General features: G+C 41.4%; 1 protein-coding gene across 1 annotated transcript in view; it reads left to right on the forward strand.

The window, feature by feature from the left end:
- Positions 1-10,705: 10,705 nt before the first annotated feature.
- SUSD5 (sushi domain containing 5) overlaps positions 10,706-12,325 on the forward strand; it is a 43,635-nt gene continuing 42,015 nt past the window's right edge. Inside the window, exon 1 of the mRNA XM_075747134.1 lies at positions 10,706-10,919. Within this exon, the coding sequence (XP_075603249.1) occupies positions 10,826-10,919 (94 nt within the window). The 5' untranslated portion in view covers positions 10,706-10,825. The remainder of the gene's footprint in view (positions 10,920-12,325) is intronic.

Genomic DNA, 12,325 nt, shown 5'->3' on the forward strand with positions numbered 1-12,325 from the left:
ACTTAATAGATGAAATAGAAAACAGAAGGAAAAGCAAGGGCAGAAACAGAGATGAAGCAGAAAGATAGCAATATTCACAATGGAGAAGATTTAGGAGAAAAAGCAATCAAACAAACAAGAAATATTCTGCATATACCTCTCCTTTTAGCATGGCAGCTGCTTTAGGGCTCTGGAAGCTATCAGCACTATAAATAGCCATCTATCTGTAATTAATGATTTGAAGCTGTGCCAATATTTAGCCAAGGATTAGCCTTGCCAAAAAAAAATGGGGAGCAGCATGTGGGCCTTTGGAGACCAGTGTTTTCAAGCTTTTAAATGCTGCACACTCACATTGTTCTGCCTATATGTGTCTTCCGGAGGGCAAAGTTAACTTGAAATTCAGACATCTTTAAGAGTGTTGAGTTGGAGGGACACTCTTAAAAGTCCTAGGTCTGAAATTAAACCTGCAAAATTTGTTTTCTTTAGCAGGTATGCAACTCTGCTGAGGGCTGCCACAGTTTACTTTTCCATAGTCTGAGTATTTGTGATACCTGACTTTCAGAAGGTTTGAAGGAATAATTTAGCAAAATACACTGAAGTCTGGCTATTTCTTCAAAGTAGAAGGTTGTTCTCATTTTTGGAATTTCTTCCCCTTTTACCCCTCTGTATGTTTTTTGCTAGTGTGTCTCCTGTAGCATTCCTATCCCTTTCATTTGTTACAGAATTGTCTTTTCATTGCTTTCTTTTATTAGACTTTTTTATGTTTCTCTGCCTCAAAAATCTGAGATGTCCTACTTAATGTACATTGAACTGCCTCCCATCTCCTTTAAATCTGTCATTGAATTTGCAAGATTTCTGGCTATAATGTGCTCTCTTTGTATCCATCTGCTCTTTTTTACGGCTCGTGAAATAGATGCATCATGTTTCGTCCCTGTTTAGCCACTCCATGTATCCTGTGTCCCTATGGAGCAATTAATAAGTTACGTAGTTCATGAGGCTGGATTTACCTTTGTAGTTAGTGAGCCATATTTAATCTAGGCTAAATATCAGGAATTTTTTTCCCCAGATTTCAAATGTAAAGCCCAAATTAAAGGAAGATTCCTTGTACAATCTACCTGAATGGAAGTGTTTTCACTGAGGGCTGAATACAAAACCAGACAAGTCTAAGGATAATCACAGAAGCACTGATACCATGACTTGGATGGGAAGCTAAGATTGTGGTACAACTCTGTTGAGTTAAAAAGCTTGAAACACTGAAAAAACAAACTTTTCTCTATTGCACTCAGAGGCACAGAATATTTGTGCTTGCATTCATGCGCAAAGCTCTCATGCACTCGTCTCTCCTCCCCCAAGACTGCTTGTCTGAGCAGTAAGTACTGGTGGTGCTCCACAGGGGCAACAAATAGACTGAAAGAGACCAAAAAAGATGAGTCAGGTAAAGGGAAAAGATGGATTGATAAATTTGCTATGACCATAGACCAAGCCAGAATGAGCAGGTCTTATTTTAGGCACTATTGGTCAGTAATTCATTGCTGATTTCAAATTGGCTTTTAGTAAAGTAACTTGATCAGCAATGCCTCAGCTACTGAAATGAGATAATATTTATTGTATCATTAAATACAAGTTTATTTATTCAAATACTTTATCATATATCTGATTAAATAACCTACCTATTCCATAACTTTTTTGGCAAATATTGAGCTTTAAGACTAGCTTCATTTCTTGCTTTAGAACATCTTTTTCATGCATTTACTGAAACATATCACATATTCATGAGGCATACAGAAAAAATATCAAAGTTCTCCAAGTGGGAAGTCTTAGGCACAAATCTAATCTTGGAGGTATCAGCCTATGATGAGGCCTGCGACATTAGATCAATGACTGGAAATCACCTATTGCCAGGTCCTGAGTTGCAAAAATAAGGAAGCAAGGGAAATTTTTCTCCTTTATTCTCTCCCTCCCTCTTTCTCATCCACCCGCATGAGCACACTCACCCACACATGTGCGTGTGCATGCACGCATGCACGTACGCACAAAAAAGCTTCTGTTTTGATTCAGTTCTCCCAGCTTCTTTGTACAATTACAAATTGAAGATGTTCCAAACTTCAGGGCAGGGTTCAATTTCATTTGCAAATGAAATATATTATTTATATATTTTAAAAAAATGATTAGTTGTCTCCTCAATAGCAATATTCAACCCCTGGACTAGACTGGGAATCCATAGTTATTACAAATTTCCTTCTACTTATAGAGCTAAAATGATCAATTCTTTGAGGACACACAGTGTTGATTTTTCTTTTACCAAATGAGGGAGAATACTTCTTTTATTTTTTAAATAAATATTTTAGTATCAAAAATATCTTGGCTACTTCCACTGCTAAGAGTGCATGTTTTGATGTCAGTTTAAATTTAATGTAACAACATGTATATTTTTTCAGTATTTTTTTTAAGCTAATAATAATTCACTACTATTTTTGTAGTGAGTAATGAAAATTGATGGTTGCAATGTTAGTAGCCTTGCATCTGTGGATACACCAACTATAATTTCTCACATTATTAAACTCAAACCCATTTCCAAGAGCTGACCAGTTCAAGGGGCTGACATTAACTCATAGGCTGTTAAGACCAGTTGGTCTTAACAGTACTCCAGTACTCATTTTGGTACACAAATTACATTGTTGCCCAACCCCAGTTGTCATTATGGCTTGTAGGGTGTACTTTAACAGCTGTTTATGTGTTAGTCAACTCCTGATGATTGGATTTACCACAAGGATGGAAGTGTAGTGACCTTTAGATGATGTGGATAGTATTTGGCGGGCAGTGTGAATATGGTTTGAATACTGTCTATCCACTTGCCCCGACACAAACTGAAATGTTGCATTGAAAGGGAGAAGATGCAAGATGGTATTCCCGAAGTGTAACCTAGCCATTGTGAAACTGATGGCAGGTAGGTCTGCTGTTGTAAATTGCTTAGTTACTTGATCTTCTTTGAAACAACATTCTCAGTATCACCATACAGCCCAACCCAACTGCCCCCTGCTCATACCTCTGAATCTCTGGTAACCCTCACCTTGCACAGGACCCTGACACTGGCTTTGAATCAACTGTACTTGTCTTGGCCCTGTGTCTGACCAGCAAATCTGGCTCTGCTTCTTCAACCTTCTCCCCTCTGCCTCCCCCCAGAAAAGCTAAGTGTCAGCATGAGAAGCTGAAGAGTTGGAGAAAAGATGCAGAAAAGATGCAGGAGAAGAGGAGGAACCTCATAAACATATTTTCTGAAAAGTTGGAAAGCCACGCTGTGGGCAGGGGTGTAGGTGGGGGACTGAGAAAACAGAAATTAGGCTTCCCCAGCCTAAGAGCTAAAGAGCTTGATCTTTTTCTTTCTATTCTCCTTCTCTCCATGCTTCAGTGCCCCAGACTCCCACAGTAGCTCGGTGCCATCTCCATTAGCTTTTCCGATCTACTCTGTCATGCTAATTCCTCCAATGATCTTTGAATAAAACCCTAGCTGTATCACTCAGCAGCTTTGCACTCCCAGATGCTCGGTTCCATTCTCCCCAAGTACCTGCATATCTTGGAGAGATCACAGAGAGGTGTGAAAGAGGTTGGACTGGGAAAGCTAAGTGTTGTAATTGGAGGAAGGGAAGATAAGGAGCCTGGAAGGGTATTTCCTTACCAAGTATGAATGACTGTCTATGACAAGAAAGACTCAAAGCTTCTTCAGCATTTACCTTTCTTGTATTATCTGTTGTCTTACCAAAAAGTTATAGTGACCGTAGTCACTTAGGCATGCTTGGCTTGTGCAAGGAGGGAAGGCATTTCAAAGATTGATATCAACAGCCATGCCTTCATCTCCCTGAACTCAGTTCTGCTGAGTTAGGAAACAAGATATTTTCCCAACTGCTTCAGTATGTTTAAGCAATGTCATTTTCTCCAAGTGGAATTAGGAATACACAGCACTTTAGGGTTTGCATAAAACTCTACTTAAAAATACTACAGTTTAAGTGCAAAGCATTATCAGAAGTTTTTGCATATGCTTTGCAAACTGCAAAGTGTCCAGGCAGAAACTCACATTTCATGACTATACCATGTCTGGTTACTGTGACAGCCTGCCATAAAAACCTTTTGCTTCAGCAGAGCCTGGTGCTCTCTTTGGCTCAGCCGTTCATTCCACCTTGACCTTGAACTCCAGGCACTGAGGCGAAGAACTTCCTCAGTTGCGCTTTGCTCAAAGCAGCACTCAGTCATATCCCTGGCAGCTGAGAACCTGGTGGGGTGGATCAGAGCCACAGGCTGAGCTGCATAAGCATGCAATAAATACATTTCGGTTGAACTGGTTGGTATTGTAAAACGCTGGGGTTTAGGTGGGCTGCATTTCAGAGGTCTGTTGTTTAAATGACTACAAATGGACTGGTAACCCACTCCTAGGAGGCACCAAAAAATGTCAAGTCAGTTTAGTCAACATGTAGGTTTTTGACCATTTAGCATTTGGCCAGTCAGCTTTTAAACACCAGCTGGGCTTTATGGCAAAGCCACAGGTCTGTAACACAACATCCAGTTCCTGTGTCGCATGCAGCGTGAGAGGGCAGAGCTAACAGCTAATGAGAAATTAAGGGTACCTTAAAGTCCAGGGAACATACGTTATAATGCAGCTAAACAAACTTTTAGGAAATAGCTGGAGAGGGAGGCTGAGACACAAAAGCCAAAATATTAGGTGACTGGTAAAATAAATGGCAAATTAATTGCTGTGCTGGAAGCATGACAAACGCTACAACCATGGCCTTGCATATTCCCCACTGCCCCGGCTGGGAGCGTTTGCAGCTCCGAGAGTCGCCATTTCCAGCTTTCTGCATGCCTCCTTCTCCCCTGTTTGCAAACAGAAGGACTAGACATGTCCCTTTGAAAACCAAAGCTGAAATGCTGGAGCACAATTCTGCTGCAGGAAGACCGCTCCATGCCAAGTGCCACATGCCAGAGAGGTGGCACCTTATTAATTTGCTGGGGCTGAGCTCTTCCTGCCACAGGCGGTCTGGCCCTGCAGTATTCCTGGGTCTCCATGCAATGGGGCTCACAGATGGCTAGAGGGACTCAAGGTGGGAGCAGATGGAGGTGTGGGGATCTGTGATAAATGCTGAGGTTCAGCTGTTGCTTGTTGGTCCATGTTGACCAATGTGTCCAGTTGAAGTATATATCTCAGAGCAATGCCTGCAGCACGGCACCCTGCTGGTGCAGGTATGGGTGCTGGTGTAGGTACCCTGCTTCCGAGGAGACCCCCAGCATCAGTGAGACCCCTGGAAAGGCACTGTCTTTTCTCTGGTTGTTGCCCAGGGACCATGAGAAGATGAATCACATCCCATGCTTGCTCATGCTGCATGCCCCCAGCGTGAGGCAGTCACCAGCTATCGACTAGGTAGATGCAGGTAACCTTGAATTTAATGTAATTGCTCTCTCTTATCTAACTGAAGACCGTGGCTGGTGAAGGTTAGAGGGTGTGAGAAAAGGAGGGTGAAACTGTGAAATGGGAGTGGTTCGTTTGCAGGCTGAAGAGGGAAATCCAGGCAAGGTATTAGATTCTGTCTCCACCCAGACTTTTACAGATGCCCACAGAGACCAAAGAGAAACCATTTGGCTAAACTTGAGTGCTTTTTTGCACTGCTGCATAATTTTCACCCATTAAATTGCTGCAAGGTTTTAGAAAAAGAAGAAGGTAAAATTATCACCGTCCCCCTGGCCAAATAACACCAACCGAAACCAGCCAGATGTTTGGTTTACCTCTGTTCGTCAAGAAAAAAAATGAGTTAATTTTCTATATCACTAATACTGCAGCTGCTGTTTTATGGCCAGATATCTTCATTCTTTTCTTGAGACTGCTCAGTCTTCAAGAAATGAAGTGTGATTTTTACAGTTTACACGGCAATGATTTATATGAGGGTCATGGCCTGTCACATGACAACGCCTGACCCTACACAACATGATGTAAGTGTAAGAATCACACTCTTTCTCAGGGTCAGCAGCACCATGACACAGGACCCTGTGTTTGACACACCACCCACAAAGCGGGGCATATGCCTTTTCCCTTTTTTAGATTTTTTTTTGCCAGCTCCCTGTATTACTTTCAGGTAGTTCTGCACGTTTCTACTTTTCCCTCTAATTAGGTGCAAACACTCTGTATAAATAAAATAAAAAGTTCCCTGCAGCTAGTAGACTGTTGCAGACTGCCAGACACTGAAAAATGTTTGTCTCTGCTACTGTTGCTTAATGATTCACGTCTTATAAACAAAGAAATCTTTCTCTCCCTCTTTTTTCTTTCCCTTTTCCAGTTGGCTTTTGGGGGTTAGAAGCTTGGATACAGCTGCAGAATAAGTTTGGATCCCAGTATACAGTAGGTGTACTATCCGTGAATACAATAGGTGTACAGTACTACCAAGGTTTCCTGCCTGCCTTTCAGTCGCACAGACTCCATATCCTTTAGGAGATGTCAGTCATTGCAGTGCTTGTATGTAAATGCTATATTGTCCCGTAGGTATTTCAGATCCCTTTACATGGTGCTTGGCAAGCCGAGCCATAATTCTTCGTGTCCTGTTTCTAGCAGCGGCTCAGGTCATGGACTTCAGGAAAGCAGACATCCCCCGTAAGAATGATATAATACTACAAAGGTATCTATAAAGAAATTTATGTTGATTTACTGAGAGTATATCAGAACGGTGTGTAAAGTTGGTTATCATCTCCCTTTATATGTGAAGAGAGAAAGTCTGAAGAGGTTGTGCAGACTTACAAGTTGACACGTTAGCTGCAGAACCCAAATCCTCTTGTTTTCCACAGTTCTCACCATTGTATCTAGGGAGAGCCATAGCCAACACGCCTGGCCTGGTGGAAATCAACTATTTCATGACATTTACATCTATCATCTGGTATCTGAAAGTTTTCATATGATAACTCATACCTGGGCATGGATCACCACAAATTATTATGGAGTTATCCAGTAGCGCCATCGTTTTATGCAGGCTCTGCAGCTGAGTGTAGGCCACATAGCAAGCTCTATGCCTCAGTTATTTCTGCATTTATCTCCTCTCAATTTTATCTGGAGACAGTACTTCAGAAGTTCCAGACTGTATGATAAATTCTAATAATCATGCTGGTTAGGGTGATTTAGTTACCACCTTGCTCACATATTAATGTAGATTTCTTTCTTCAAAAAAAAAAAGAATTTAAATTTAGGATGGTAAGTAAACCTAAAGCCTATATTCCATTTAAATTCTGTTCTTCAAGATAAATTATACAGACTGTCAGAATGTGAAGCTATTGCATTATGCAGAGGAGCAAGTTAAACAGAATCTCATGCTTTAGTGACAGAAAAGAGAGGTATCTTTTTCTGAACAGAAATTTATTTCTGTGGCGCTTTATTCTGATATGAAAAGTGACCTTTCCTATGACTTTCCAGCATTCTTCAAAGACCAGATTCTTTGCCAGCTGCAGCACTTTAACAAATCTGCCAACATCTGCCCAGCTTGGCTTGAGACAGCAAATGTTTCTGAGAGTGTCTATTTGCTCAAGACCTTAGGATCTATGTTCTTATCTTGCAAAGGCTTAAGATCATGTGTTAGAATTTGCAGAATTGGAGCCTTTACGTCTGTAATGTTTATAGTATATAAATTTTTAATGGCAGAAAGTAAATATTCCTCGTGCTAGATATGAAGAGACCAAATACAATAATCTCTATTGTAAATACACATGTTCCTGTTTTCAAAAGTGTCTTTTTTCACTTATATTTCTTTTAGGTGTTTTGTTTAGTATTAAAAATCCACTCTAACTTCAATGACCTGTTCCAGATGTAAATGCGTATAGATGCTTTTCAGGTACTAGATGCCCAAACTGTTATTGTGCGCTTCACAGTGCATGAGTGTTTTGTGTGTGCACGTTCATATGTGTACGTATGTACTTTATGGCCCATTCATATGTGTATGTATGTACTTTATGGCCCAGTGCCTTCACACGTCTTACTCCCTGTGTAAAAGTTTGCATAAAGTGAAGCACTGTTACACAGAATATCACCATTGATCCATTCACTGCTCCCAAGGAAGGCACAATCTATGAGTTGTGCAAAGCTGCACGTACAATTAATCTTTTGTAATGTGTCGTAATACATTGTACATCATACACTGAATGTGTTTCTGTAGTGCTATGAATGCCAGAGGTTTTGAGAAAAAGGTTATACCTCTTTCTAACCATCTTAACTTCCAGATCTCATTTTGAGTTTTTGGTTCCAAGAAACCCAAAATCTAAAGGCAGGATTTTTGCCTGATTAATATTGATTTCAATGCAAAACAATGTGTACATCACTTCAGTACAAAACCTAATCTGCTCAGCTTTATGTAAACCTTCCAAAACACAGTAGAAGCAGGGATTTTTGCTGACAGAAATAATAGATTGGAAGGATAACTGTTTGGCAGTGGGGTACTCACCTTCCAGGAGTTAATAACTGGTAAGTGTCCTTACCTCTCCACACTTACAGACTTACTTTACAGTTGAGATGGGATGACAAGAAGAAGCCAGGTAATTCTATGAACTGTTTGTGCCTTCAAAAAAGAACAGATTCTGTGCTCTGTTGTAATTCTTTAAAATCAGTAAGATGTTCTACTCAGGAATACAAGCTGAGATTTTCCAAGATGGGAGCCAGAGCGGCAACATGCCTTTACATATATCAACACAAGGAAACGATCAAATTATAGCAAAATTAATCCAACAGACCATTGGCATTTTAGATGGAAATCCGGAATACTGTCCTTTCCCCCAGTTGCTTTGGCCAATGGCCAACAAAGTCATCAGCCCTATGACAAGTGTCAAGGAAACCTGGAGCTGTTGCCGTGGTCATGTCAAGTCTCTGTTAATGGCTGTGTGTCTTGCTGTAATTACTTAGTTTCATAGAATCTGTCTCACTGAAAGTGTGTAGATTCAACATCTTCATCTCATCTCTCATTCTGTTGTGTCCGCTGATTTTTAGAATATGAGTAGAACTATTGGCGTATCAGAGGGTTAAAACTGCATTTTATGCCATTAGCTATGTCACTAGTAAAAGAAACACAAATAAATTCAAAGAATGCTACAATTTTCTGTTTGCTTTTCTGTCCTGTTGTATGTTAATTTCTGTTGTACAAACCATATAGTTTCTGTTGAAATGAAATGCTGTTACTTAGTTATATTATGCCAACTGTCCCATGTTAAGGATGGAGTGAGCAGAAAGCTGCCCGTTCTTCTAATTCTGGAGGTGTTCCTTACAAGTTAGGCTGGCAAGGCAGTATGAAGAAACCTGCTGCCATCCCTATTTGCTGGATAAACAGAAAATTCAGCTACCTGTCTGAAAGCTTTCAGCATGTACATTCACATGCCATGCATGGGTATAAAGAAGGGGAAGAAGGCTACAATTCTTTAAAAGTCAACAGGATCAAAGCATTATCTGCCTGAATTCATCAAACACAGGTATTTTTAAACCTCCCAGTATTATGGTGTTACTTGCTTCCTTGAATATCACATACAGAAGTTCCTGAGCTTAAGTCATTTCAGTCAGACTGAGGCTCACATTGGACAGGTTCACCATTATCAGAAGATGCCTGCAACTGCCTAGCAGCACCTTGCCATGTAGGACACCAGGGCGTCTGGCGGTGGGGAGGTCCTGACTTCTGTTCCTGGTGGCTCAGAGTTTCTAGCAGACTGAGCGCTTTTTGCCCAGCTTTGAATTTCTAAGGGAAAAAATTTTAAGAAGCTGAAATAAAAGCAAAATAGGATGGGAATATGAAAACAACATTTCTGAGCTGCGCTCAATTCCAACAGCAACACAAAACTATTCCGTTTATATATTTAGTGAAATAAATCCTGGCATCACCACCAGTATGTTTTCTCTTATTGTGAGGGTTTCTTTTGAATTGTGTTGGGACAAATATCAGATGAATGAGAATAGGGGACAGATGTCAGTGCTGTAAGTGCTAGTGGGAGCTGGACACTCCTCTCATCAGCTGCTTTCAATGCGTTTAAACCTGACCGGCACTGACCCATTCATCTGAACCAGGAGCACTGATGGAAACCAGCTGACGGACTCCGCTTTGACCTTCAGTTCCTCATGCCCGTCCCGAACCCGGGATCTGTGATAGCAGGATTAACCCATCCCAATCCCGATCTTCAGCGAGGCTCTAACGACAGGGTCCCATGCCATTTGTCACCTTTCCTCAGCCCTTACCTGGAGACTGTCGCTCTTGCTGTGGCAGCCCCTGACCTGCAACCCTCAGCAGTGTACCGCTGGCTGATTTCATGTTGCAGAGAGAAAACATTCCCCACATCTGAAGCCATCCCTCCAGAGATGCACAGCTAAACCCACAAACTCACCGCGTACCAGCGCCAGCTATCTAGCTGCCCTTCTCCTCTCAGCCAGGGATTTCTTCTGCTCATCTCTTGTCCTTCTCCCCCACCCCCCCTCCTTTTCTCTCCCTCCTGGCTTTTACATGATCCATTAGGTATTTACCGACAGGGTAATGTGACTTTTCACACCGGCTCTCTGCGTGCATTGCCCTGCAGACTGGGCTGGATAAAGCCTCTCCCCAACCCCAGCTGGCTGGACATTTCCCCCCCACCTTCCCCTCCCCTTCACACCAGCCAAGCCAAGGATTCCTCTTTCCCTCCCTCTTTCTTTTTCCACCCCTCCCGCCTTCAGTGCAAACCCAAGACGCAGGATCCTGCCGAGGGAAAGCGCTCCTTGAAATCATCACCGCAGATCCCGCTGCGAAAGTGCAGAGGAGGAGAGAGAAAAAGCCTCGGCAGCCAACCTCCTGCGGCTGAGGGCTTTGCAAGCAGGGCAATGGCTTCAGGCTCTCAGAGATTCTCTCTCACCTTTCTCCAGGGCATGGGATCTGTCTTCTTCATCCTTCAGATCATCTCTGTTCAGGCTGATGGTGAGTCCCCCATTCAGTTTGGGCTGGGTTGCTAAGGCTGGAATGAGAGCTGTATGTTGAAGTGTGTTACTGCAAAAAAAAAAAAAAAAAAAAAAAACCAAAAAAACCCCCACTTTTTTTTTTTTTTTTAAATAAGAAACTTAAATACACGCCCCAGTTTGGGTTAGGAAACATCTGATTCAGAGGTTTTTGAGACTCTACAAATATCCTGGGGTTAAGCAGAGAAAGGAAATAAGATCCCAGAAGGCTAAGATTATTTTATTACAACAAAACGACAGGATAGTGAACTTTTCCAGAGGAAATAAGAATAATAAAACAAAGCCAGAACATGAATAAGAAGACTCAGCTAAATTTTAGGAGAGCTCTCTATGTAATTAGAAGTATCTTTTCTCCAAAGAGGTTCCCCATCTGCCCACTTCAGATGCCCCCCAACATCGATTTATACGGGCAGGTACTCGAGGAAGAGAAGACAAGAAGTCACAGGCTTTTCCTTACAAACTTTTCTGTTCAGTGCCACACGTGCTTGCAGAAGATGACTGCTCACCCTTCTGCACCTGAGTTTCGTCTGCACTTCACTGCCGAGGGACATGATCAGGACCTGAATTTGGCTGAGAGGTGCCAGCTACCAGTTACTCTGAAATGGGACTTTTTACTCGCTGCTGATTATCCTGAATAGCTGCATCCCTTGAACATTTCCAGTAGCCTATTGCCCTTCTAATGATTAAGCCCGTAGTAATCATGACCAACTCAACTTAGCAAAAACACAATTTGTTTTTGAAACAACTGTGTCTTTTCCTGGGAGAGCAATGCTGAATGGCCACATTTTTTTCAGTTTCACAGCTGTGATAGATTTATGCCTGATCTCAGGATTTTATTTTTTTTTCGGTACACTAATCCTTTACCATCGATGTTTGCTGCATTATTCGAGAGAACAGATCTTAAACATTATAGGGCAGTAAAAACCTCTTCTTTTTGTTCTCAGAGTATTTTACGTCTTTAGCCTAAATTTATTTCAGCTGATGACAAAGTACGGCAAAGGAAAGGGAGAAAATTAATCTTGCCTGTATGTTTCTACCACTTTGTGTAAAATATCATTTATATAACAGAACCCTGTCTTGTAAATTTGAAGAAAATTACTTTTCATTAAGAATAAAGGAGAAGATAAATGTGTCAGGCAACTGCACTGTGTTGCAGTAGGCAAAACTGCGATTTTGATTTTAGGAAATATTCCTTCCCTAGCAAAATGCCTCTGAAATGAGGGCAAAAAATGCACACCCATGAAAGATGGTTCTCCACAGAACTTAAGAAAAGGAGACAGGACAGGAATCATTAATTTCCTTTGCTAAGAATGCTTCATCTAAAGAATTCCTTTATCTTTTCAAGAGCACGTCCCAATTTGTATTATT

The sequence above is a fragment of the Balearica regulorum genome, chromosome 2 (genome assembly GCF_011004875.1).
Source record: "Balearica regulorum gibbericeps isolate bBalReg1 chromosome 2, bBalReg1.pri, whole genome shotgun sequence".
Lineage (NCBI taxonomy): Eukaryota > Metazoa > Chordata > Aves > Gruiformes > Gruidae > Balearica > Balearica regulorum.